The sequence below is a fragment of the Macaca fascicularis genome, chromosome 9 (genome assembly GCF_037993035.2).
Source record: "Macaca fascicularis isolate 582-1 chromosome 9, T2T-MFA8v1.1".
Classification (NCBI taxonomy): Eukaryota; Metazoa; Chordata; class Mammalia; order Primates; family Cercopithecidae; genus Macaca; species Macaca fascicularis.
Window position 1 is genome coordinate 106689379 of NC_088383.1, and position 27764 is coordinate 106717142.

The following is a 27764-nucleotide window of genomic DNA, read 5'->3' on the forward strand; positions in this document are numbered from 1 at the left end:
GTCTCTACTAAAAAAAATACAAAAAACTAGCCGGGCGAGGTGGCGGGCGCCTGTAGTCCCAGCTACTCGGGAGGCTGAGGCAGGAGAATGGCGTGAACCCAGGAGGCGGAGCTTGCAGTGAGCTGAGATCCGGCCACTGCACTCCAGCCTGGGCGACAGAGCGAGACTCCGTCTCAAAAAAAAAAAAAAAAAAAGAGTTGGCCAACTAAAGAATGTGGGGCTGGGCGCAGTGGCTCACATCTGTAATCCCAGCACTTTGGGAGGTGGAGGCGGGTGGATCACCTGAGGTAAGGAGTTTGAGACCAGCTTAACCAACATGGTGAAACTCCATCTCTACTCAATACAAAAAATTAGCCAGGGGTGGTGGTGCATGCTTGTAATCCCAGCTACTTGGGAGACTGAGGTGGAAGAATCGCTTGAACCTGGGAGGCAAAAGTTGCAGTGAGCCAAGATTTCTCCATTGCACTCCAGCCTGGGCAACAAGAGCAAAACTCCATCTCAAAAAAAAAAAAAAAAAAAGAAGGTGGGAGTAGAAAGGTGCAGTAATGGGAGAAGGTGTGACACATCTGGGAACCGCCAGAGTTGAATACACCAGGCTTTGGTTTTATCCTGGAGGTCACAGGGTGCCACTGAAACTATCCAGCAAGGGAGTGGTCTGAGAAAGATACAGAGGGGTGGACAGGGTGGGGGATAGAAGTGGGTGGGGAGTGGTGATGGCCTACCCTGGAATTCATACCTGAGGCCAGGTTAGGAAACGAAGAAGAGGGGCCTTCAGAAGCTATCTGCATGAGAGACCCAGGAGCCTTCAGGGAAAAGACCCATCCTCAGGGAGGAGAGGCAGAGTCCAGCAGATGCGCCTGGCCCAGCCACAAAGCTAAGTCAATTTCTCTAAGGGGTGGTGAGTGGATTTCTGTATGTAGCTTAGTGATATGTGTGGGAATTGGATCTTTCTACATTTTGACCTTTCGTGGATTCTTGTCTGATTTTTGGGCTAGGGGTGGTGGTGGTAGGGCTTTGAGTAAAAATAAAAATCACAATGATTGCTAACAATTTTTGAACACTTATAACATGCCAGGAATTTACATACTTTAGCTCATTTAATTTTCATCACAGCCCCACACTGAGATTACCACTATGGTTATCCCCATTTTACAGCTGGAAAAACCAACCAAGCAACTCATCTGAGAAGAAGCCCTCCTACCTTACTCATGTTGGGACTGGCACATGCCAGGTAATTGACAAAGTCAACTAAAGCAGGGAGCTGTAAGAAAAATACCTACATAGGGTAAGCATTTAATTTTGGGACAGTCGTCAATTTATACATAGTTATAAGAACTAACACAGGGAGATCCCACAGACTACCCCCCAATGGTAACATCTTGCAACCCTTCTTAACAGAATGCCTACCATGTGCCAGATACTGCTTCAGGTGCTGGAGACATAGACATGGGAAACATTAGTCGACAGAAGCCACAAGAGTGAATGAGATCCTCAGGGAGTGTCTGGAGTCAGAAGAAGGGTGGCAAAAGGAGCCCCTACCTTGAGGGTTAGGAAGAAAAGCCCTAAGGAGACCTTGAAGGTAGGAAAGAGAGAAGGAGAGGATGGTGTCATGAAAGCTAAGGTGGACAATGGTGCCAAAAAGGAAAGACAGTCCAGTGCTTCCGAGGTCACCTGCAAGGAGGCCTGGGAAGTGTCCATTGGATTTAGCAGCTAGGATGTCACAGGTGAGCCAAGTAATATGGAGGGGAGCAGGACTACAGTGCAGTGAAGAGTGAACTGGGCGAGGAAGCAGCAGTAGAGAGCACTTTACAGTGAGTCTTCCAAATCAGGTAGGAAAGAGGGGGTAAGGTTAGGCTAAAGGAGAAAATTGCCATGAATTTTGTCTCTAAAAATGATGATTAAGAGTTAATGAGAGTCAAGATTTCAGGCCTGTTAGAGCAAAGCCCCAAGGAAATAAGAGTTGGACCCTGGAGCACAGCTGAGTCCTGGCTGGAGGGGTGGGCCTGTCTTTCTGAAAGGAGATCATGGAGAAAGAGGTGCAGATAAAGCTGTGTGGCTGCTTGAAGAGGGAAGTGATTACTTCCAGCTGGGGCACTCAAGGAAGGGATACAGACATTTGAGTGCCAGGGGCATTTGAGGGTAACAATGGAGGGGTTCAGTTGGCCAAAGTTAAAGGCAGCTGAAAGATGGCAGAGGACGAGACCAGGAAATGCAGACCAAGGTGGGTGTGGTATGGTTGGGGTGCTGGGGTCAGATGACACATAAGCGTCAAATTCCCGCTCCCAGTTGCTTCTTAGCTGCGTGTTCCTAAGAAGTTCCTTAACACGTCTGAGATTCCCCATCTGTAAAATGGCGACAATCCTAATAGGGTTGTTGGAGGAGGACTAGATAATGTCTAAAAAGAGCTCAGTCCGGTCCAGTGCTTAGCTCCTCCGTACCTGAGCGCCAAGTCACTACTATAAAGCCATCGGACGTGTCCTTTAAGGGAAATTAACTGGGCCACACGGTGTGAAGTGAACTGAGCTAGGAGAAGCCTGCACAAGACCTTGTATACACTAGCTACTCAGGAAACAACTGCATGCTCTGCTGGGCATCTCATATAGGATACGGTTTCCGTCTTTCCTGGGCTCACACATAGTCCCCAGTTCAGTTCCAAAGTTGGAAGGAAAAAGGATGAAGATGTAAATTCTTCAGTTAAGCCTCTCGCCAACTGCTCCTGCGGCGAGGCAGGGCAACGAGGTGCAGGGTCGCCAAGCACGTGCTCCCAAGGGTCCTCACTTTATTAAACCCGGCCAGCCAAGGACAAGGTAACTCCAGCCTGCAGCGCGCGGGGAAAGGCGCGCAGGCGCAGTGCTGGCAAGGGGGGGGAGCTCACCTGTGCTGGAGTGGGCGGAGCTAAAGCCGGAGCGGCATGACGTCATGAGGACGCAGCCGCAGAGCGATTCACGTCCCGGAAGCGGCCGTGGCGGCGGCGGCGTAGGCGGAGGAGATTTTCGGACCTGCGACTTCCGAACGGCCCTGGCAGGAGGAGCGGCGTTCGGCCGGGGCGGGCCTGAGGAAACGCTCTGGGGCCCAGTGGCTCTCCCCCTGCTCCTGCCCGAACCTGCCGTCTCTCTTACGGAGCCAGTGGCCGGGTACGTGAGGTGCCGGCCCCCCCCACCCCGCGTCCCCGTGTCTCCGCAGGCTGTGTGTAGTTGGGCGCTTGGGCGCAGCGGGGGCCGCCACCTGCTGGCCCAGCGAACTTGGGCGTGGCCTTCGCTGTCCTGCCGCACGGGCTCCATCAGGCCCTCCTGGCTGCAGAGGTCTTGGCCAAGGCCAGTGCGGGCGTCGACCTACCTCACCCCTTCCTGGGCTTCTACCTGGCGCCACTCTGTGCCTTTTCGCCCTGGCTCGGCCTGCGTTGATTTCGGCTCTCGTTGGCCCCTTTGTCCCATCCCCTCACCATCCCATTGTCGCGGCTAATTGCCTGGGACTGGTTTATGTTGCTCTTCGCCGAGGTTCCGCTCCCTCGTTTGCTGCTTAGCGTTCAGGGTAGGACTTTGAACTGGGAAAGACCGTAAAGGCTCCTGGGTTTCCTCATCAGAGAGGGCAGACGGGAATGCGGCGTTGTGATGCCGACTGCCCTGGGCGGAGATGGCCCAGGAAGTTGTTGGGAACTGAAGGGAGTGGGAAGGGTTAGAGGATGGGGCGGGAGTCCTGGAACACGGTATTTCATTCACTCATTCAGCAGGCATTTGTTAAGCACCCACTGTGTACAGAAACAGTCGTGAATGGCGGCCAAGTAAGAGCAGGGAGTTTTACTTGGACGTGGTAAGTGCTCTGCACTTGATCTTAGCCACAAGGCCAAGAAGCGATGTGATGTGATAAGTGCTCTGTTAGGGTGAGTACGTGATCCTTTGGGAGCATTGGGGAGGGTCTCCCAGTCCAGAGTTGGAGGTGTTGGCAGAGACTTGCCAGAGTAAGGGAGTGATGTTTAAGCTGATACCTGAAGGATGAGTAGGAATTAACCAGGTAAAGAGTGGGAGAAAAATGTTCCGGGACATCATTTCATTTCAGCCCATGGGCTTCCTCGCTGCAGCGATCAAATATGCTTGGTTTTTATGAATTTTAGTTTTGATGGATCTGTGGGGAAAAGAGCATTGGACGGAGAGTCCAAAGAACAGGATTTTAGGTCTGAATAATTCACTTTGCCTTGCTCACAGGTTTACTGTGGCGCCACCTGAAGCAGTAGGTAGAAGTGTGTTGGGGACTAGACGTGCAATGCAAATGTTGGTAATTATTATGGTTACAGGATGCAGACTTCAGAACGTGAGGGGAGTGGGCCGGAGCTGAGCCCCAGCGTGATGCCCGAGGCTCCCCTGGAGTCTCCACCTTTTCCTACCAAGTCCCCAGCGTTTGACCTTTTCAACTTGGTTCTCTCCTACAAGAGGCTGGAGATCTACCTGGAACCCTTGAAGGATGCAGGTGATGGTGTTCGATACTTGCTCAGGTACAGACTTTGTGGAGTTGCTCATGTCTGCTGTGCCTTCTGCCTTCCTGCTCTGTAGTAACTGACACCGGCCATTTAGGCAGTGCCTGGGCTGTCCTTTCTGCCCTAGTGAGGAGCAGTTCTGGGAGGTCTTTTCGGCCTCTGGGTTTATCTAGGCCTACCCTGTGTCTCAGACCCAGCCCAGGAAAGGCAGATACTGGGAATGATCCTGCCTTTCAGCAGGATTCTTCTTTGTGACTGAATAAGCTCCTTCCTCCGGACTGCTGGACAGCCTTGAACATCAGGCCTTCTGCAGCTTAGAGCAGGCTTAGTTTTTTCCTTTGCTCCCAATATTGGCTTAATTAATATTTAAAAATTAGGATATAATTTTGAACAAAAGTTTAAGAAATACAAAAATCTATAAATAAGCAGATACCATTTTCACTACTTTTTTTTTTTTTTTTGAGACAGGATCTTGCTGTGTTGTCCAGGCTGGAATGCAGTAGTGTGATCATGGTTCACTGTGGCCTCAACTTCTTCGACTCAAGCGATCCTCCTACTTCAGCCACTGTGCTTGGCTAATTAAAAAAAAAAAAATTGTAGAGAGGGTCTCGCTGTGTTGCCCGGGCTGGTCTTGAACTTTTGGGCTCAAGCGATCCTCCTGCCTCAGCCTCCCAAAGTGCTGGGATTACAGGTGTGAGCCACTGCGCCCAGCCCATTTTTGCTAATTTATTGAGATTATGGATTTTAATTTTTTCCCTCCTATCCTGCTTTGATTTTCATTCTCTATAATTTTCTTTTTTTTCTTTTGGCTCATTTTATTATGTTAAAATTATTATTATTATTATTATTATTTTTTGAGACGGAGTCTTACTCTGTTGCCCAGACTGAAGTGCAGTGGCGCGATCTTGGCTCACTGCAAGCTCTGCCTCCCGGGTTCATACCATTCTCCTGCCTCAGCCTCCCAAGTAGCTGGTACTACAGGCACCCGCCACAACGCCCAGCTAATTTTTTGTTTTTTAGTAGAGATGGGGTTTCACTTGTTAGCCAGGATGGTCTCGATCTCCTGACCTCGTGATCCACCCACCTTGGCCTCCCAAAGTGCTGGGGTTATAGGCGTGAGCCACTGTACCCAGCTGTTAACATTATTTTAAATTACTTATAGGGCATTCTACTCCCTAAATATGTCAGTTTTTCTCTCTAAATAATTAAGGACGTTTCTTTCAAGAACAAAGTAATATCATACCTAACAAAATTAATAACTCCTTGGTATCATCCTATACTCAGTTCATATTCCATTTCCTCAGTTGTACCATCTATTTTGGCTAAATCACATTTCAGTCCAGGACTGTGCATTGTTTGTAGTTATTATGTCTTTTAAGTCTTTTTCAGTCTAATCGTCTCTCGTGACATTGACTTGCTGAAGAGACTGAGACTGAACTGACTTTCCTGGAGAATTTGCTACCGAGATTTGTCTGGTTTCTTCCTCGTGGTGCAGACTAGAAGTTAGATTTAAAGGTTGAATTTGATTCAAGTTAGAAAAGTTTTTTTTTTTTTCCCCCCAGAGGTAAATGTTGTGTCCCTGATATTGCTTTGCATCAGGAGTCCCACAAAAACCTGATTGTCCTAAAGAGCAGAGGTTTTTAACTTGGAGCCTATGGGTGAGTTTTAGGGATCAGTGAATCCCCTGAAACTGTGTGTAAAATTGTGTGTCTGCACATGTGTATATTTCTAGGGAAAAGCTTCTAGTTTTCATCAGATTCTCATAAAGACCCTCAACCCTATAAAATACCTGAGAGAGACTGGTAGGAAGCAGGGTGAGTGGAGTTAGGTTAACCTCTGAGAATGCCATTGTGTATTTATCAGCGCCTCAGGCTGGAAATAGTGGATGGCTTGTTACTAGTTCTCTGGCCAAGGCCCTACATTTTTCTTGTTCATCTAATTTATGTCAGTATCTGTAGAGATGAGCTAGTCAGTGTTCCAGAGCTGTGTTCTCTACTGTAAGACCACTGTGCTCTTGGCACAAGGGGTAGTGAGACAGTATGGGGGGAGGCTGTTTTCTCCTTGTATAATCTCAGCATGATGTGAAGTTTGGTCTTTAGGAGAGAGGCTGTACCCCCTGGCACATTCTTTGTATGTGTGTGTATTGCCCTTTGTGGCAAAGTACAAAAGTATATCCTGCCCTGCCCTCCTCCTTTTCCTCTACTAGTCTGTAGTGCTTCTTAGCACACTAATGTGTTAGGGTTTTTCCATTTTACAGAAATTGGAGGATGTGGTAGGATTGGTTAAAGCTGGATGCAGGAGGAGCATTGGACCTAAAAGCCCCCAGGAGCCTGCGGTTTCTGTGCTTCTGGGAGAGGGAGCATTGGTCCGTGAAAGTGGCTGTCATGTTAGTTTGTGCTTTTGATTGTTCTTTTCTTAGTAAAGAGGATTTGACTTTGAAGAGAGACCTAATCTTGGGCTCTGGCTATTAGGTCTGAAGCCTAGAGCTGCAGTAAATTGTTAACAGACTCTCTTCTGGGATCAGCTACTCTACTGCTTGGGTCTCCTGGGACCAAAATGTCAGTAAAAACATTTTATAGAAGGGAAGAGGTTTTAAAATGAAAGTGACTTGAGTGGTGGTGTGATGTTTTTATTTCCAAAATGGGATTGGCTTTTATTTCACTTTTACCCTGGTAGCTGCCACTAGAGGTTCTGAGGCCTAAGTAGGGTGGTACAGGTGGAGTGTGTTGAATTTCAGGAGAAAGAGATGTCATTTCATTCCCTTATAAATTTTATTAAAAAGTAAAAGCCCCTTTACACTGTTGGTGGCAGTGTAAATTAGTTCAACCATTGTGGAAGACAGTGTGGTGATTCCTCAAGGATGTAGAAGCAGAAATACCATTTGACCCAGCAACCCATTACTGGGTATATATCCAAAGGATTATGCATCATTCTACTATAAAGACACATGCACATGTATGTTTATTGCAGCACTATTCACAATAGCAAAGACTTGGAACCAACCTAAATGTCCATCAATGATAGACTGGATAAAGAAAATGTGGCACATATACACCATGGAATACTATGCAGCTATGAAAAAGGATGAGCTCATGTCCTTTGCAGGGACATGGATGAAGTTGGAAACCATCATTCTCAGCAAACTAACACAGGGAGAGAAAACCAAACACCACATGTTCTCACTTGTAAGTGGGAGTTGAACAGCGAGAACACGTGGACACAGGGAGGGGAACATCACACACCGGGGCCTGTTGGTGGGTGGGGGGCTAGGGGAGGGATAGCATTAGGAGAAATACCTAATGTAGATGACGGGTAGATGGTTGCAGCAAACCACCATGGCACATGTATACCTATGTAACAAACCCGCATGTTCTGCACATTTATCCCAGAACTTATAACAAAAAAGTGAAAGCCCTGCATAAATTAGTTAACCTCATTCAGTAGCTCTGAAATACTCCCATTAGGGCACAAGAAAATATATTTAGCCCCAGCACGGTAGCTTATGCCTTTAATCCCAGCACTTTGGGAGGCCAAGATGGGCAGATCACCTGAGGTCAGGAGTTTGAGAGTTTGAGACCAACCTGGCCAACATAGTGAAACATCCCGTCCCAACTGAAAACACAAAAACCGGCCAGGCGTTGTGGTGTGTGCCTGTAATCCCAGCCACTAGGGAAGCTGAGACAGGAGAATCTCGAACCCAGGAGGTGGAGGTTGTAGTGAGCCAAGATGGCGCCACTGCACTCCAGTCTGGGCAACAGAGCGAGACTCCGTCTCAAAAGAAAAAAAAAAGAAAATACATTCAATGCTTTGCTTGCCAACAGTTTACCTGTTTATTTTTCTGATATTTGTCTCTCTCCTAATGACTCACCTTATATATTGTCACTGCCTTTAGAATTTGGGTGTCGTCGCTTCATTGTTGCATCTGTGCTTCTCTTTCAGTACTAAATGTCCTTTATCGGGGATGGGGCCAGCAGCATTTGCTTGTTCTCAGCAACCTGAGTCTCTGGTCTTCCTTCTTCCCTCTTTAGGGGCTTCTGCATTGCCATTTGGTGGTGGTGGTAATGGCAGCGACTGTATCTGTGTTTGCTTCTGTCTGTTCCAGCTCACTTAAGGTGTGATTGCTAAGTGAATGCTGCACCCTACTTTCATCTTGATTTTTAATATATTAAAATATTTACTACTGTTTCTCCTTTTGAATTAATAGGTATTCAAAATAAACTCTCAGATAAACTCAAATTTTCAAAAACATGGACATAAGAAGATAAAGGCACAAATGGGGCCAAAGAAGTCCACAATTTGTTCTTTCTTGATTTCCGTATTAGTTGAATCTTGCGCAATGATTATATATTCTTAAGAAATTATAAAAAAGAATAGAGGAAAATATTAAGAATGTTTGTCAGTGTCACCTCTTAAGGAGAGTACAGCCTTACAAAACACAGGTTAAATGGTATTAACTGGGTTTCTTAACTGATTTTTTTTTTTTTTTTTTTGAGACAGAGTTTTGCTCTGTCACCCAGGCTGGAGTGCAGTGGCACGATTTTGGCTCACTGCAAGCTCCGCCTCCCGAGTAGCTGGGACTACAGGTGCCCACCACCACGCCCGGCTAATTTTTTTGTATTGTTAGTAGAGACGGGGTTTCACCGTGTTATCCAGGATGGTCTTGATCTCCTGACCTCGTGATCCACCCGCCTTGGCCTCCCAAAGTGCTGGGATTACAGGCGTGAGCCACCACGCCCGGCCTTCTAAACTGATATTTTATAAATTCTTCCTTTTGGGGGAAAGCACTACAGACCTAACAGTTTCCTCACCCCAGGTGCTAATGTGTGACATCTTACCGCCTCTCCTGGGCACCAGTCCAAGTGAGAGGCCTCCTTTTCGTTTCTCCTTGACTTTCTGTGTTCCAGGCCTCCTTTCTGGTTTGATGTCCCATCTGTGCCGCCCGGTCTCCCCTCCCCAGCTGGAGGAGTGGCTGTCTGTAGTGATCAGGACTCTCTGTATTGTAGGTGGCAGATGCCTTTGTGTTCCTTGCTGACCTGCGTGGGCCTCAACATCTTGTTCCTCACTTTGAATGAGGGTAAGAACTGCCTTCAGGGGCCAGTGGTTTTTGTGAATGAATGTGGGGGAAGAACACCTGGATGCAGCCCCACCCTGTGTGTGGGAGCTGCTCTTACTGTCCTGGAGTTAGTGTTCCTCTGTGTCTGCTTGGAGTCAGAAACAGGCTCCAGAGGGACGATCCAGGCTGAGCTGCCTGCTGTGACCTTGGGCAAATTATTGGACTTCCCTGTTAAGGCCTAATTTTCCTTATCTCTAGAGGGAGGATAAAAATGATGCTTTCCTCCTAGAGTATTTGTGAGGAATGCAGCAGTCCAGGCATAATACTTAGCACAGTGCCTGGCATGGAAGAGGCAGCCAGTGCATTGTAGCTGCTCTCAGTATTATTGTTGTTTCCTTCTTGACTTCCTGCTGAGGATGCATTCACCTTTTTCCATTTTGGTTTTCAAGCTGATTCAAGGGTCATCTGGGGACATGGCATGGGTAAAGGTACTGGGAAGGGGAGCTGATAAGGGATTTTTGCCATATCTGTTGCTTTTCTCTGGTTCAGCTAGTGAGCCTAGCAGGAGCTGCTGGGCAGTCATCAGCAGTGAGGAGTGGCATAAAGCCTTTGAGATAGAAGTGTGGACACATGGGTGTCTTGGGGTCCTGAGTAATGTCTCCTATGAACCTCTTAACTACAGTACATACTGTGACCCTACCCTGTCGGTGGTTGGCACTGGCAGATGGCCACATAAAAAGACCCCTCAGGGTGAGAATAAAGAGTCTGGGACAGAATGTTTGGAGGAGCTGGGCCATTATTCATGTTTTTGTTCTTATATTTACCTTGTATTTCTCAGGTGTCGTCTTTGTTTCCTCTGGAGATAGGGATCGAGTAGGTTGAAAATAAATCCAGTTCATACAAGATCTCATTTTCTGTTTCTTAGTTGGACTCATCTTTACCTGTTCAAAACTTTGTAGGATGTTTGATTTTTTCTATATATGCTCCCAAAGTAAATCAGTTCCTGTGACATGTTTAATAAGCATTTATTATGTGCCCGCTGCTCTGTTAGCTTGCTGTTGGGGTGCCATGTTACATGGAAGAAGTTTCTCCTTTGAATTTTATCTCAACTTCGCCATTTCTCAAGGCACAGTTGTCTGCAGTGTCCTAAAAGCTGAACGAAAGACCTTCCAGTCTTCCTTAGTGGCCCAGAGGTCCGAGTGTCAGGCACCAGGAGCACCTGGCAGTCACACTCCAGCGTGAACCTCCTACTGCGTGCTAGCAGCGTCTTAAAATGTATTAAAAGTGAGAATGGAGCCACAGCAGTGACCAAAGGGACAAAGTCCCAGCCCTCAAGAGCTTACTTAGTAGAGGAGACAACAGACATGCCTGTAATGTGTCATGTGGTGATAAGGTCTATGAGGAGTGAAGCTGGGTTAAGGGGGCTGGAGAATAGGGTTTTGACACTGTGTCATACAGGGCCATCAGGGAAGGCCTGACTGGCAGAGCCCTGGAGGAGGTGAGGAACAAGCAGTGGGCGTCTGGGTGGGCCGACTCCTGGTCTTTGCTTACCTGTGTTACCTGCAGTGTTTTTGATTCTGTAGGTGCATGGTACTCAGTAGGTGCCCTGATGATTTCAGTGCCCGCCCTGCTGGGCTACCTTCAGGAGGTTTGCCGGGCACGGCTGCCTGAGTCTGAGCTGATGCGGAGGAAGTATCATAGCGTGAGGCAGGAGGACCTGCAGAGAGTTCGCCTGTCTCGTCCCGAGGCCGTGGCTGAGGTGAAGAGCTTGTGAGTATGGAAGACAGGCCAGGGAGGTGGGGGAACAGTAACAGCAGCCATGACACTAAGTGCTAGCTTTGTGTGCCAGACATTATATTAGGCAAACCACAGCTGTTATTTCATTTAACCTTTTTAACAGTTCTGGGAGGTAGCTAATATTAACATCTTCCATTTATGGGTAAAGAAAAAGGCTGACTTACTTAGCTAGAAAGTGGCCAAGCTGGGATGAGAATCTAGATGTAGCTGTTTTCACAGCTCCTATTCTTTCTGCTGGAGAGACAGTTTAGGGTCTTGATTAAGCATGTGCATGTATAAGCCACTGCCTGGGTTCAAATCCCAGCTCTCCCATTTACTTGCTGTGTAGCATTGGGCAAGTTGCTTAGCCTCTCTGTGTCTCAGGTTTCTCATCTGTTAAAATGGAATGATAACAGGGCTTACTCACAAGGTGGTTGTGAAGATTGAACAGGTGTCTGGTACCGGGGAAGTGTTGAGTAGATACTAGTTATCACTATACTGTGGAGAAAATTCCTAAACATGACAGAGCTGGTACTTCCGAGGAAGCATTTTAAGACTTGAAAATACTCATCTAACAACTTCAGTAGCAGTGGGCATTTACCCTTCCCTTCCCTGGAGTGGGGTCTCTGCATTCTCTTGAGATATAGTAGGAACAAAAGAAGTTAAAAACAAATAGATGTCTGGGCCTCACCCCCAGAAATTCTGAGTCAGTTTTCTGGAGTGGGCCCTGGATATGTAGTTTTTTTAAAAAAGACTTTCTTACTTTGAAATAGTTTTTTATATATATGTGTGTATACATACACACACATATATATATATATATATATTTTTTTTTTTTTGAGACGGAATCTTGCTGTGTCGCCCAGGCTGGAGTGCAGTGGCACAATCTCGGCTCACTGCAAGCTCCGCCTCCCGGGTTCACACCATTCTCCTGCCTCAGCCTCCCGAGTAGCTGGGACTACAGGCGTCCACCACCAAGCCCGGATAATTTTTTGTGTTTTTAGTAGAGACGGGGTTTCACCGTGTTAGCCAGGATGGTCTCGATCTCCTGGCCTCGTGATCCGCCCGCCTCGGCCTCCCAAAGTGCTGGGATTACAGGCATGAGCCACCATGCCCGGCCGTTTTTTTGAGACAGAGTCTTGTTATGTCACCCAGGCTGGAATGCAGATCTCGGCTCACTGCAGCCTCGGCCTCCTGTGTTCAAGCGATTCTCATGCCTCAGCCTCCAGAGTAGCTGGGATTACAGCTTCCACGTCCAGCTAATTTTTGTATTTTTCATAGAGATGGGGTTTCCTCATGTTGGCCAACCTGTTCTCGAGCTTCAGCCTCAAGTGATCTGCCTGTGGCCTCCCAAAGTGCTGGGATTGCAGGCATGAGCCACCGCACCCAGCCTGAAATAGTTTTAAACTTAAAGAAGTGCAAGAATAATACAAAGAACAGCCTTATGCCCTTTACCCAGATAGAACAATTGTTAACATTTTGGTGTGTTGGCTTCGTCTGTCTCTCTACATATACATATTCTTTTCTTTTTCCTAAACCATTTGAAAGTAAGTTGCAAACGTAACTGTTTACCCCAAATACTTCAGCATTTTATTTCCTAAGAACAAGGACATTCTCTTATATATCCACAGAACTGTAATCAAAATTAGGAAACTTAACATTGATAACTAATGTATAATTCGTAATCAGATTTTACCAGTTATATTAATAAAGTTCTTTTTCTTCTTTTCATTTTCATTTTTTTTTTTTTTTTTTTACTTTTTGAGATGGGGTTTTGTTCTGTCGTCTGTGCTGGAATGCAGTGGCATGATCATGGCTTACTGCAGCCTTGACCTCCTGGACTCAAGTGATCCTCCTGCCTCAGCCTCCTGAGTAGCTGGGACCACAGGCACATGCACCATGCCCTGCTAATTAAAAAAATTTTTATGTAGAGATGGGGTCTCACTGTCTTGTCCAGTCTCGCTTCGAATTCCTGGGCTCAAGCAATCTTCCTGCCTCAGCCTCCCAAAGTGCTGGGACTACAAGTGTGCGCCAGTGCAGGTGGCCTAATAAAGTTCTTTGTATCAGTTTCCCTGATCTGGGATCCAACTCAGGATTATACATCATGTTTAATTTTTTTTTATGTTTCTTTAGTCTTCTTTAATGTGGAGCAGTTCCTCGGTCCTTGTTTCTTGTGACATTGACATTTTTGAATAGTACAAGCTTATTATTTTGTAGAATCTCCCTCATTTTTGGATCGTTTGGTTCCTTGTGATGTGTCATGTTCAGTGCATCTGTATCAGGAGGCACACGATGTCAGGAAATACTGACTTTGATCACTTGGTTAAGGCATCCGTACTGTAAATTACCATTTTACTCTTCTTTGGTAGTAATTTGAGGGGAGATACTTTGAGACTATGTAAATATCTTGTTCCTCATCAAACATTTACCCACTGCTTTAAAGATCCATTGATGGGTCTTGCCTTAATCAGTTTATTACTATGATGGTTGCAAAGATGATCTTCTAATTATTCTATTTGCATTTTTTTTTTTTGAGACGGAGTCTTGCTCTGTAGCCCGGGCTGGAGTGCAGTGGCCGGATCTCAGCTCACTGCAAGCTCCGCCTCCCGGGTTTACGCCATTCTCCTGCCTCAGCCTCCGGAGTAGCTGGGACTACAGGCGCCCGCCACCTCGCCCGGCTAGTTTTTTATATTTTTAGTAGAGACGGGGTTTCACCGTGTTAGCCAGGATGGTCTCGATCTCCTGACCTCGTGATCCGCCCGTCTCGGCCTCCCAAAGTGCTGGGATTACAGGCTTGAGCCACCGCGCCCGGCCTGCATTTTTTTTAAACTGGCTTTCCACTATAAGAAAGCTCTTCCTTCTTATTTATTATCAGTATGAACTCATAGATTTATATTTTATTTGATGAGTTAGAATCTATTACTGTCATTATTTATTTTGATATCAAATTGTCCTAAATTTGGCCAGTAGGAGCTCTTTTGAGTTGGCTCTTGTTTGCATTGGTCCCTGTCAATTTTGAGTGCTTCCTTACTTTATGGTACAACAGGATGGTCAAATTCATCTTATACTTCCCTGCCGCAGCCCTGAAATCAGCTTGTCTCCAAGTTTCCTGGTTTGCCTTCAGAAACCCAGATCTAGGTTCAGATTGTGCTCATGGCTTCTGTGGTTCATCCATGTTTAAAAAAACAACAGCCAGAACTCCCCAAGTGAGTCTGTTTGATATCCTAGGTGGAGAATATCATGCCATTTTTTCTGACAGCTGCTGTGTACCTGTGAGGTGGGTCCTCTGATCCTCATTTTATAGATACAGAAGCTACAGCCCTGGAGAAGTTTAGTAGCCTGCCTGACATCAACAGCTAGGAAGAGACAAAAGAAGGAACATTTATACTGTTTCCACCTCAGCAAGAGGCTCCAAAAATGGGACTGAAATGTAGCTCGGGTGGCTTAGCCAGGCCCGTTTCTCCCATGCTGTCTCAACCCCTTTCTCTTTAAGCATATGGTGAGTGTGTTTAGAGAGATTGACCATCCCTAGCCAGCTGTACCTGCAAGGCCCCAGGCTCCACTTCCCAAGGGAGTGGAGCCTACTCACCAAAGCCCCTGTATCTGTAGCTTGATCCAGCTGGAGGCCTTCCTGAGCCGCCTGTGCTGCACCTGTGAAGCTGCCTACCGTGTGCTGCACTGGGAGAACCCCGTCGTGTCCTCACAGTGAGTGACCCCTCCTCTCCCACCACTACCCTGTTGGAATTTGCAGCTTGAGCCTGAGCAAAGCCAGCTGCCTTGAGAGGACCTCTGCCCCTCCTACCTCAGGGGAAGAGCTCGCCTCCTGGGCTCTTGTGTGTGTATCTGCGCATATGCTTGTGGGCTCTAATGTAGGCTTTTGTTTAGATGCTTGCTTTTATGTGTGGTAAAAATATTTTAATAATAGGAAAATAACTCACCATGTAATCCACTGTGCAGCCCAATCTCATATTTGTTTTGCTTGCTAGAATTTGTCATATGCATCTACTTTATGGATGTATAATTTCGTAGTGTATGTTTGATTTTTCTTTTGTTTTCCACTTATATTAATGATGATTTTCTTTGTTGTATAGCCTTTGGAATTATTTATAATACCAGATTAATATAGATGGCAAATATAGTTTATGGAACCATTCTGTTATAGATTTAATCAATTTCTCTTTACTAACCCCATGGTAAACATTTTTATGGATTTAGCTTTAATCTGTTAGAAAATTTTTCTTTTTTTTTTTTTTTTTTTGAGACGGAGTCTCGCTCTGTCACCCAGGCTGGAGTGCAGTGGCCGGATCTCAGCTCACTGCAAGCTCCGCCTCCCGGGTTCACGCCATTCTCCTGCCTCAGCCTCCCGAGTAGCTGGGACTACAGGCGCCTGCCACCTCGCCCGGCTAAGTTTTTGTATTTTTAGTAGAGACAGGGTTTCACTGTGTTACCCAGGATGGTCTCGATCTCCTGACCTCGTGATCCGCCCGTCTCGGCCTCCCAAAGTGCTGGGATTACAGGCTTGAGCCACCGCGCCCGGCCAAGAAAATTTTTCTTAGAATAAATTCAAGGATGAAACTACCATATCAAACAGAATGGGTGTTTTTGAGGCTCTTTAATGTGAATAATAGTGATAATTAATGTTTGTTGTCTTCACCTGGTGCCAGGCACTGCTCAACACGTCCTCTGTGTTATCTCACTCTTACAGTAACTCCATTAGTAGGCGCTATTTCAGTCCCCATCTTACACAGGTAGGGAGCCGTGCCCAGAGAACCAAGAGACTTCTCAGAATGAGAAGTGGCAGAGCTGGATTCAATCCCAGTCTGTCTTACTCTAGACTTCAGAGTCTAGACCTTGAGGAGTGATCATGGTTGAACGAGTTCATGTGCCCCCAGCTGATACCACCTCGGCCTCACCAGCATTAGATATTTGCACTGGTGACTTGTAGTTCTCAGTCTTCATCGCCATTTCCACTGGTTTGATGAGCGGGTCTTGTCAGTTTATTAATGTGCCCAGAGCTGTGTCTCACCTGGACCCCACTGTGGGTTTGCTCCAAACCCGTCTCCTTCTGCTGTTATGAATTTCTGATCTTGTGGTTCTTCCCTGTCATCCAGGTTCTATGGGGCTCTTCTGGGCACGGTCTGCATGCTGTATTTGCTGCCACTCTGCTGGGTCCTCACCCTTTTAAACAGCACCCTCTTTCTGGGGAATGTGGAGTTCTTCCGAGGTAAGCCCTGGAGGGCCTGACAGGGACGGGGCCCAGGCTGGTTCTGATGGCTAGGCTAGGCTCCGCAGTTCTGTCTCTATAGCTAATCATCAGTTTGCTGTGCTTCCACAAGGGGCAGCACCACACTGGGGTCCTCTCTCATGGGTTCTGTGTCTCTGAGATGTTAGATGAAGCTGGAATCTCACCAGGGGAGGCTGCTACCATTAGGCTCCCATCTCCCTTCCCTCCCTTCCCAAGGCAGATGAATCACTGCTTATATGGTATGCTGGCTTCTGGAAGATGAGGGAAGGATGTTTTCCCAAAGCTGCCACCCATCCCCTGGGGTGCAGCCACCTGGAGTTGCTACCCCATGTCTGTGTGATCCCAGAGTACCCGTCTGTTGTCTGGCTTCTAAAGCGCGAAGCAGTCTGGAGAGGCACTGAGTCCCAGAGGCCTGAGTCTGTACCTATGTTGGGTGATTGCTGTATTTGTTTTCCTCCCTGTGGTAGAGTAATTAATTACAGAAGCTGTGATTTATTGACCATTTACTACATTTAATCTCTGTAGCCGTCTGGGGCAGGTGGTGGTATCTAAGTTTTGTTGAAGAGGCTCAGGTTAGGTGACTTGCTCAGAGTTAGGAGGGCGACTCTTTCCCGTAGCAGAGGGAGGAGAGGCCAGCCAGCTGCAGAAGTGGGTACCCCCAAAGTGCCACTCATGGTGTCTCATTTTTGCCTCCTACCCTGTTCTCCGTTCCCTGGGTAGTTGTGTCTGAGTACAGGGCATCTCTGCAGCAGAGGATGAACCCAAAGCAGGAAGAGCATGCCTTTGAGAGCCCTCCACCACCAGATGTTGGGGGGAAGTGTGGTCTGATGGACAGCACGCCTGCCCTCACACCCACGGAGGTAAGTGCCACTGTCAGGGCAGAGCCTGCTGTGGCAGCTTGTGGGCCCCCCTGTTATCAGCTTGTTTATGGCTCCTGGGCTGGCCTCTGTTGTAGTTCCTGCTGTTTCCCAGGCCTTATCTCCCCTGAAGTGTTTAATAATAATAATTGCAATAAAAACAACTACTCCATGCTTCATTGAGTGCTTACCCTGTGTCAGATGCTGCTCCAAGTGCTTTATAGATAGACAGTCATGTCATGGAGTGCAGGTTCGTTCTTTCTCCTTTTCTTTCTTTTTTTTTTTTTGTTTTAATTTTTTTTGAGATAGGGTCTCCCTCTGTCACCCAGGCTAGAGTGCAGTGGGGCAATCACGGCTCACTGCAACCTCCACCTCCTGGGCTCCGGCAGTCCTCCCGTCTCAGCCTCTTGGGTAGCTGGGATGTAGGCATGTGCCATCATGCCCAGCTAATTTTTTTGTATTTTTAGTAGAGATGAGGTTTTGCTATGTTGCCCAGGCTGGTCTCAAACTCCTGGGCTCAAGTGATGTGCCTGTCTCGGCCTCCCAAAGTGCTGGGATTACAGGCGTGAGCCACCACACCAGGCTGGTGTCTAAGACCCCAGCCCTGTGGTTCTAGAGCTCATACCCTCAACCACTGTGTGATGCGGCCACTGTAGGGCCAGCCGTGCTCGTGCTTCCATCTCCCTCACCCTGCCAGGCTAGAGGTTGCTCCTTCCTGTGATTTCCTTCTTTCTTGCAGTTGTGCCATTTCCTGGTGTTTTGGGTAGCCTAGATGCTGGCTTGGGGAGGTGGTTCTCTGCCTTAGGGAGCAACGCTGCCATCCTTCTCCTTCTGTCATAGAGTCTCTCTTCCCAGGACCTCACACCGGGCAGCGTGGAGGAGGCTGAGGAGGCTGAGCCAGATGAGGAGTTTAAAGATGCGATTGAGGTGGGTGGCCCTTCCCCAGCATCCTCTATTGAGCAGGCCAAAAATTGGGTGGTCCTGGAGCTGTTTTTTGTTTTTGTTTTTCAATGTCCAAGTGAGAAGCTAAAACTTGCTGTGAGCTAGAACTGGTTGAAAGGGTGCCACTGAACCCCTCCCTGCTCCTGTTTCTTGTTGAGCCAGCTGTCCTGGGTGCCCAGGGCAAGAGTGGCTCTGGAAGTCTCTGGGTAATGCCCTACTCGGGGAGCTGGATGATTTCTGGCCTTTGCTGGAGACCGTGAGCTTGGTGCCTTTGATACAGGAAAGGCAGCTTTTGAGGAGGCTGCTGCCCTGGGTCTCCGCTCTTCTGCAGAGTGAGTCCCATAAGATGTCCCTTTGCCGGGCAGGGAGGGGAGGTTGGAGAAAGTAGTTGCGTGGCCAACTGCTAGGTCGGGGAAGTTAAACAGCCTTCTTGATTTTAGGATGGTGATTCAGACTGGTAGTTTGCAGAAGTTGTTTTATTTGGCATGCAAAGTTTCAAAATAATTTTTTGAGCCAATGTTTCAATATGGAGAGATTTTTGTTAGAACTGCAGGTTTCCAGTTTCTCTGGTAGCCCTGACTATGCAGCAGTAGGTGTTGCTAAGGAGCTGCTGTCCCCTTTATGCAGGTCACATGTGGCTACAGGTGGTCTTCAACACCCCTGCTGTATCTTGTCGCTGAGATCAAGTGGCAGTTGCCATTTGTCACATTTGCGTTTTTGTTTTTCTTAGAGTAGGATATAATTTCTCTTTATTTATTTCTCTTTGTAAAGTGGGAAATTGAGATATAAGAAAAACACCTCGTGGATTTCCACTAGGCCTGTGATTTACCCCAACTCACCTCAATCATACATCAGCCCAGGCCATGCAGGCATTTGACTTTCTGATGGCTAAAAGATTGCTCCAAAACTTTGATATATGATTATAGACCGTGAATCTTGGTGGAGGGAATATGTAGAGCAGGGGTTTTCAAGCATTTTTGTTCATGACCTGTAGTGAGGAACACATTTTGCATCTTGACCCAGTTCACACTTAGGTCTATAAAATATGTAAAACTTAAGTGAAACAAAAGTTTCCTGAAAATACATTTTAAGGGATATTTTCTTTCCTTTTTTGTTCTACTCAAATAAAGACCTACTAAATTAATATCACCCAGTTTGAGAAACAGTAGTACCCAGCTTTCTCCAAGGCTGTTCGATGCTGGGATCCTCTTTTGGCGGGGGCGTCTGTCAACGTAACCATTTGGGAAGTGCGCAGAGCTCAGAGCAGTGCTTCCATGCTTCCCTCTGCTTGGGGGCCCCTCCGGGCAGCTTCTTTCTTCTTGCTATCTTTTTCTCTCTGTTTTCTCTCCTCTTCCCCGCACCTTGGGAGGCAGGAGACCCACTTGGTGGTGCTGGTAAGTGGAAGCCTTGGTGGGTGGGCAGGGGCTGGGCTGGGGAGGGTAGCTGAACCGGCTGCTGCCACACCTCGTGGGGGCTGCTGTGCCGGATGCCTCTGCACACAGGTCCTGCAGCCTTGCAAGAGGTGGGCAGGACTGGAAGGAGCTGTTCCCACAGGAGGATGATGAGGGTGTCCCGTGCCCAGCAGAGGACGAGCTGGCCCTGCAGGACAACGGGTTCCTGAGTAAGAATGAGGTGCTGCGCAGCAAGGTGTCTCGGCTCACGGAGCGGCTCCGCAAGCGCTACCCCACCAACAACTTCGGTTCGGCCAGGGCACAGGGCTGGGCTGGCGGGGGAGTAGGGTGGGACTGCTGGGACTCGGCGGGGGAACACCCAGCCACCGGGGCAGAGCCTCAGAACTGTGGGTACTGACTTGTGACAAGAGCAAGGAGTGAAGGTGTGTCCACGGGACCCTGGGGCGCTAGCAGATGCCCAGCAGGACTGTTGAGGGAGTGGGTGTGGGTTCCTTCTTATCCCTCTGTCCTGATTGGACATTCACTTGTGGGAAGACAAGGAACTCAGTTTGGGAAATGCCATCCCGGGACTGCAGAGAACCGTAATCCTGACAGAACTTCAGAAGGCAGTGTAGTATGATGGCGAGGAACAGAGTGGAGTCTCACCGCTTGCTGCAAATCCCAGCTCAGCCAGGTGTCCTTGAGCAAATTATTTCACACCCTGTGCCTCAATTGCCCCTTCTGTAAAAGGGGGATCATCATTCTGACCTCATAGGATTGTTACAGGTCTCATGTCAAATGAGACAGTAGTACTTATGAAGGGCACAGTGCTGGTTGGTTCATAGTGAGTACTGGGTGCGGTTAATGTGGGAGGCCCTGGCCCACCCCGTGGGTTCCTAGGATCCTGTCTTGGTCTTTCTCATCCAACTGGAAGCAAGTTGAAGGAAACATTGTTTCTCTGGACATCATAAGAGCCCTGAGTTCACCTCTTCCCAGTCAGTCCTTATTTTACTGAGGGTTGGAGAGAGTGGTCAAGGAAGGCAGCTTTGGAGAAGGGTGGACTTGATGGTTAGCACAGCTTGGAGACCTGGCTTAGATCAGCAGTGTTGGGAGCTGAGCCACGTGACAATTGTGGAGGAAGCCTAGAGTAGCTAGGTTGACCTGGCAGCCGCTTGCTCCTGAGGAAGGGCCCTCCTGCCTGCTGTCAGATGGGAGCAGGGGAAGGGGGCAGTACTGTGGGTTCTGGTGTCAAGTTCTAGGGTCTGTGCCCTGGAAGAAGCCTATGGAGTTTATCTTGAGGAATTTAACTCAGGGCCCCCAGGGTCCTGCCTTCCTACCCCCGCAGCAACCAGCGCAGTTGTTTTCTCAGGATTAGATGTCCTGGACAGGCTCTTTCCTTCTGCTGTGTGAATGTCCCCCGGTTATTCAAGATCTCTTTCTTTTTTTTTTGAGACAAGGTCTCTGTGTCTCACAGGCTGGAGTGCAGTGGCATGATGACAGCTCACTGCAGCCTTGACTTCCTGGGCTCGAGTGATCCTCACAGCTCAGTCTCCCGAGTAGCTGGGACTGCAGGCATGCAGCACCATGCCTGGCTAATTTTTGATTTTTTTTTTCTAGAGACGGGGGTCTTACCTTGTTTCTCAGGCTGGTCTCGAACTCCTGGGTTCAAGTAATCCTCGTACCTTGGTCTTCCAAAGTGTTAGGATTACAAGTGTGAGCCACCACTCCTGGCCCCTTTGTTTTATTTATGCTGCTGGCTGACTTCTGTAGGGCATTCTGTATGTTCAGTGATCTGTTTACCCTCCATACTTGCACATGTGTGATCTCATTTCATCCTTACTGTAGGTGTGACAGGAGCAGGCAGTTCTTAAGGGCTCAGAGCAGCCAGGTTCCAGCAGTCCCCAGTAGCACTACACACAAGAAGTATTACTCTGGTCCAGCAAATAATTTTCTATTTCTACAACTTCTAAGTTAAGGTACTTAGTTGTTCCCATTTTACAGATGAGTAACCTGAGGTAAAAACAGTGCTTTGTCCAAAGACTTTAGCCTGGAAATGGCAGAGCTGTGACTCAAATTCAGATCGTCTAATTCGGCTCTTGTGTTCTTTGTACCTCTTCATCCTCCCTCTCCATTTTCCCTTTACCCTCATGTGTGGAGTCCCTTGTTTTATGCCTGTCCCGCTTTTGCATTTGATTTTTGATTTGGATAATCTCTGCCAACATGGGCAGAGGCCTTTTCAGTTTCCCTCAAGGATAGCAAGGGCAGAAAGTGCTTCTTTTCCTAAACCCCTCTTAGCTCCTCATCCTTCAAGACCACTCACTTCTTTTCCTTTTCTGAAATGTTCTCAAGCTCTTTGCCCTGAGGACAGGTGTAGCAGCTCTGCTCCTGCAGCCTCTGCTCATGGGTCTGGGTCCTGAGAGCAGGGCGAGGGGAGCTGCTTTGGGGGCTATCTTTCTCCATTTCAACTGCTATAATGAAATACACTAAGCCGCGTGGCTTTAAGTAGTGGAAATCTTTCTCAGTTCTGGAGGCTGGAAGTCCAAGATCAGGGTGTCAGCAGGATCAGGTTCTGGTGAGGTCCATTTCCGTCATCATAGACAGCACCTTCTCACAGTGTCCTCATGAGAAGGTGGGAGGGTCACAGCAGTTCCCTGGGGCCTCTTTTATAAGGGCACTAATCCCATTCACGAGGGCTCCACCCTCATGACCCAGTCACCTCCCAGGGACCCTGCCTTGGGTGTTAGGATTCCACATGTGAATGTTGGGGGACTGTAGCGGGGGCCATTCTGTTTACCCCTGCCCGTGGATGAGGGGATGCATGGGGAGAATGAGGGCAGACTGTGCAGGAGCTTCTCTGTGGCCTCCGTGTGGGAGAGGTCTTGGTGGGGAGGGCCCTCCTTTGTCCTGGAGGCTCCGTGACTGTTGCCCTGGCAGGTCCCACTGGGCCTTAGTGCCCCTGCTCTCATGGCCTCGGTGGCATCATCACATGGTGAGTGAGGATGGGTGAGTCCAGGCCGTTGCCGAGAAGGGGCAGAAAGAGTTGGTAGGTGTTGGAAGGGAACATCACCTGAGTGAGGTGCTGTCAGTGCCCAGAGCCCTCCCTGGCTCTGGCCTGTGTGTGGGTTCACAGCTGTCTCACCAGCCCACTTGGCTGTCCTGGGCTGCTTGGCCCTGGCATCCCATTCAGTTCAGAGGAGCCCTTGGGCACAGGCCAGTGTCAGTCTTTGAGTAGCTCCTTTTGCCTGTCCATTCACCTGCCTCCCTTGTTAAGGAGAGGCTGGGGCAGGCTGGCTTCCCCAAATTCTTAGTGTAGGGACAGAATCTTGGAGCAGCCAGTTTCCTGGTTTGGCACCAGCAGCAGGCTCGTTCTTCTCTTTCCGTGGCTGATGGACAGAGTGGGCATTTATCTGAAGCGCTTTGGCCTCAGATTTCCCCTGGCTCTATCTCAGGTCTTCCTTTCCCTGAACCTAGGGAGTCTCCTTTAGCAAGAACTTCAGGTGATTTTGGCTGGACAGAGGAAGGGACCACGTGTAGCCGTCAATAAAGCTTTGGGGCCTTTGTGTGAAAGTGAGGCATGGTGCTCTGTACCTGCCCAGACAGGTGGTCCGGCTGGGTCACAGCAGGACTATGGGCCCCACATCCCAGAAACCTCCTCCTTCCCTATCTTTCCTCTCCCTTTACACCCTATTGTTGTCTTCTAGCCATTTTCTAAGCTGCCGTTGCCCCTCCACTGTTGCCGGGCACTTGGCCATCCTGGCATCTCTGGTGGTTTAGGCAGGACCTTGCCTTGCTCTGCGTCCCCCCATGCCACTCACTGCCTACCACAATTGAGCATTCTACCCTTCATGTCTTCTCGGAATATGCCTGGCTCTCAGCTTCTGTCCTACAGTCTTCAGGGGACAGAAAGCAGGAGTTTGGGTTTTTAGGAGGAGTTTCTGTCTTTAGCCTGTGGGTGGAGTATTTGTAAGGCGTTGCTCTGGAAAGGGTCGTGTTAGGCAGGTGTCATTTGGGAATGCCTGTGGTCAGGTCCCTGCCAGCTTAGCTGGCTTTCCAGGAGTGGATTCTGCTGGGTGCTCCTTGAGTTCTGTTGAACCTGCAGGTGGGGCCACTCAGCTCTGGAAGGGTTCAGGGACTGGTACCTATGTATGGCTGGAGACATCAGTTCTCAGGGGCTATCAGTGTTCTTAGTTTGAGTCCTTCTTTCTGGCTCTGAATCTGGCCTTGCTCCCTGGCTCACTGTGTCCACCCAAGGAGGCTGGGCAGGTGTCCTGAGTATCCCATTTAGAAGTGCCAGGAGCAGGTGAGCGTGAGAGTCCTGGGATGGGCGGGGACTGAGCTGCTGCTTCTGTTTCTCAGGAAACTGCACGGGCTGCTCGGCCACCTTCTCAGTGCTGAAGAAGAGGGTGAGTGTGAGGTTGCATTTGTTGGGAACAGTGTCCTTGGGACTGTCGGGTGGGGAGGAGTTGAGGGGAGTCACTGAGGAAGTCTGGCTCGGGTCACGTTGGGCCTGGCAGTGGCTTTCTGGAGTGAGTGTGCCCTCCCCTGCCCCTGTGCCACCTTTCACCAGTCTCCCCAGGGGGCATTCCATTTGCTGTCTTTCCTGCTCTACTTGTGCACCCCCCAGTCCCAGTTTCCTTGGGTGGGATCAGCTGGTGTAAAGGAGGGAGGCGATGAGAACTCCAGGTGCCTGAGGGTGGGGGACACACTGACCTTGGCTCTTGTCTGCAGCGGAGCTGCAGTAACTGTGGAAACAGCTTCTGCTCTCGATGCTGCTCCTTCAAGGTCCCCAGGTCCTCCATGGGGGCCACAGGTGAGTGGTGCAGGTGGTGGCAGGGCTTGGTTGGTATCCCGTCAAGGGGATGCCACATCGTGGCAAGGGGGCAAGGGTGTCAGAGGTCAAGGGAACTTGGGATTGTAGTCAGGTCTATGGGAACATTTCCTCCATCCCCTTTAGCAAAATCCTGAAACATTTGGTACATGCCGAAGAATAGATATGATGTACCTGTGAATTATGAAGGGTAATAACAAGATGAATACCTGTGGCCGCTTCACTAAAGGTGAAAAACAAGAGCACTGGCAACATCCCCGTGGCTCCCAGCACTGCTCCTGCCTTCCTGGAGTCAATCCCAGCTGCACTTTTAATCTTTTTCTTATTTCCTTGGCACTTTGAACAAAAGTTAAAAATCCCTTTTTTCCTTTTATAAAAGCTGTATATACATGTTGTAAATAAAACAACACAGATAAGCAAAAGGAGGAAAAATATTCCTGATTTCTTCCCGAGAAAACAATCGGACGTGGCCCCTGCTGCTCATTAGCTTGCATGTAGAATAAAAGCGTGTGCATATTCCTGAAAAATGTGGTCACATTTCATGTACCGTTTTGTAATATAACATTAAACCAAGTTATTTTTTTTTGAGATGGAGTTTCGCTCTTGTTGCCCAGGCTGGAGTGCAGTGGTACGACCTTGGATCACCACAACCTCTGCCCCCTGGGTTCAAGCGATTCTCCTGCCTCAGCCTCCCGAGTAGCTGGGATGACAGGCATGCACCACCACACCCGGCTAATTTTGTATTTCTAGTAGAGATGGGGTTTCTCCATGTTGGCCAGACTGGTCTTGAACTCCTGACCTCAGGTAATCTGCCCGCCTCGGCCCCCCAAAGTGCTAGGATTACAGGTGTGAGCCACTGCGCCCAACCCAAGTTCTTTTTTCTTCCAATGCAAGTAACACATGCTTACTAACTAGAAAATTTGGAAATTCTTAATCAGAAGAAGAAGGAAGAGAAAAATAACCCTGTAATCTTACCACCCAGAGATAACCACTGTTAAAACATTTTGGGAAATTTTACTGTGACATTTTACTTATTTTAGTCTTAGTTTTTTGAGACAGAGTCTCGCTCTGTCGCCCAGCCTGGAGTGCAGCGGCGCCATCTCGGCTCACTGCAACCTGTGCCTCCTGGGTTCAGACAATTCTTGTGCTTCAACCTCTTGAGTAGCTGGGATTACAGGCATGCACCACCACGCCTGGCTAATTTTTGTATTTGATATTTTATTTAAAAAGACATTTTTAAAGGTGTTCTGTTCGTGCCACAGTGATGTCTAATTCATAGCACAGGAGCAGCCTGCTGTTGGCATCATCACGCCCGGGATCCCTAGTTCCCATGGAAAGAAGAGTCTCTGAGGGCAGGCTAGCAAGCTGGGCAGGGAGGGTGTGGGCTGGGTCGGGGGTCTGTGTGGGGCATTTGGGAGGTGGTTCTAGTAGTTGGGGCCATGAACCAAAGGGCACAAGGAAATGTCTCACCAAGTTCTTCCTCCTTTTCAGCCCCTGAAGCCCAGAGGGAGACTGTGTTTGTGTGTGCCTCGTGTAACCAGACCTTGAGCAAGTGAGAAGAGAGGCCAGGGTCCAACCAGGCACCCATCCTTGGGGCCAGCAGTAGGCGCCCCACTCTCCCCACCCCGGCCCCCTGTGGTGTGTGCTGGGCAAATGTGGCCTGAATGCTAGGTAGGCTTCCCCTTCCTTCCTCGCTCTCTCCAGCTGGATTCTGGAGCTGTTCTCCACCCCTGAGAGTGGCTGGCAATGGCTGCTCTCAATCCCTTGGGGAGAGGAGCCCCTGGAGGGCCTGGCATGTTGCCCTGCTCTGCCTGGGACTGAATGAGTGGACTCAGGGCTGGGCAGGCAGTAGCCACCAGAGGGCAGCAGTGAACTAGGTCAGGTCTGACTGGGGTCTGATGACCAGCGTCAGTGTGGCTATGCCTGGGAATTCCAGACCTGAGGTTGGGAAAAGAGGTTTTTCTCCTGTAGGGTACTGGCCAGGCCCTCAGCCTCAGAGAGCCTGCAGAAGGGCTTGGGAGTGCCACACCCCATCTCTGCTGATTGAATGTCCTTCCAGGCACCAGGATCTCATCATTTCCCCCATCAGAGGGTGTGACCAGGCCTAACAAGACCAGGGGTGCTTCTAGAAACAGGGTTTAAGTTCCCAGATTCCCCCAGAGGAGAATGTGTATAGGAGGGGTTGGCTGAGTCCTTCAGCATTAAGTGGAGGAAAGCATGGGGAAGCCCCAACAGCTGGACAGACCTCAGCCTCCCCTCGAAGACGCCTCAATTCACAGACTCAGCCCACACGATGCCCTAGTGTCCCCAGCTGCGCTGGAGCAGCTGGATCACAGGGCACTCGGATCACAACTTCTGCACCCTCTGCCCAGAGTCTGGGGCAGTCCTCCACTGGCCCAGCGCTCCAGCTTCCTTTCCCTGCCTCTTGCCCCATGGAGTGGGAGGCCAGGTGAGTGGAGCAGAGGTCCTGAAGCCCTTGACCCCTGGGGGCCTGGGAAGTGTAGGATCTTTCTGGACTGGGTCCTGGATCCCGGGGCTATTCCCTGGAGGACAGTCTTAGTTACGGGATAAGGTCCCTTGGGGGTCTCCATTTCCTTTCCAACAATTTCATGTTCACTACTGGACTCTTATGGGCTCAGTATCTCTCCCTTAGCCATGAGCTGGCTCAGGCATCCCTTCCCTTCCCTGGAGCTGCTTTGCCTTTCTAAAGTATTTATTTATTTATTGCATGGTTCCTGGGAACATGTAGCATAAGGAATGGGATGAGGAGGAATTGGGAGGCGGTCTCCTACCTAGAGCTCTTCCCTGGAATCATGGACTGCCTGGGACCCAGGACCTATGAGGGGGCCGAGAGGTTTCTACACTCGGGGAGCAGGGGTGCAGAGAGGCAGGTTGGGGAGACAAGGGACCCATCCTAGGCCCAGACCAAGCAGTTTAGCTGCGACTCTACAGCCAGGGGCCTGCCCAGGCCAGTGGAGGTGCCAGAGCTCTGGGGAGCCTGGCACGCTTTGGTATCGTATCGCCTCTGTATCCTGTTAGGAGAGTTCAGTACCCCGTGCTTTCTTTACACTGGAGAGGAACTAAAAGGATCTCTGTGTCTATGGAGAATTGTCAATAAAAAGGCCTCAAGCTTCTTGTTTTTGTCTTGTCTTTGTGTTGGCATTTTCCCTGAGACTGGAAGACCAGATCTCCCTGGCACTG

The 27764-nt window shown here is 49.0% G+C and overlaps 1 protein-coding gene across 16 annotated transcripts; it reads left to right on the forward strand.

The window, feature by feature from the left end:
• Positions 1-2940: 2940 nt before the first annotated feature.
• On the forward strand, positions 2941-27697 carry ZFYVE27 (zinc finger FYVE-type containing 27). 16 transcript variants are annotated; one of them, XR_012418043.1, is made up of 13 exons: positions 2941-3134; positions 4292-4489; positions 9475-9545; positions 11108-11294; positions 14910-15005; positions 16412-16524; positions 17266-17405; positions 18243-18329; positions 19718-19738; positions 19899-20429; positions 24092-24138; positions 24464-24545; positions 26055-27697. XR_012418043.1 is itself a non-coding variant. In XM_005566134.4 (13 exons), exons 2-13 carry the CDS (start codon positions 4293-4295, stop codon positions 26117-26119), a joined length of 1251 nt encoding a protein of 416 aa, XP_005566191.4. In that variant the 5' UTR covers positions 2941-3134; position 4292; the 3' UTR covers positions 26120-27697. The 16 variants fall into 16 exon arrangements, 12 of the variants coding, with proteins under 12 accessions (XP_005566191.4, XP_005566192.4, XP_005566195.4 ...); XM_005566134.4 differs by having other exon boundaries at positions 19899-20043; XM_005566135.4 differs by having other exon boundaries at positions 18258-18329; positions 19899-20043.
• Positions 27698-27764: the final 67 nt, after the last annotated feature.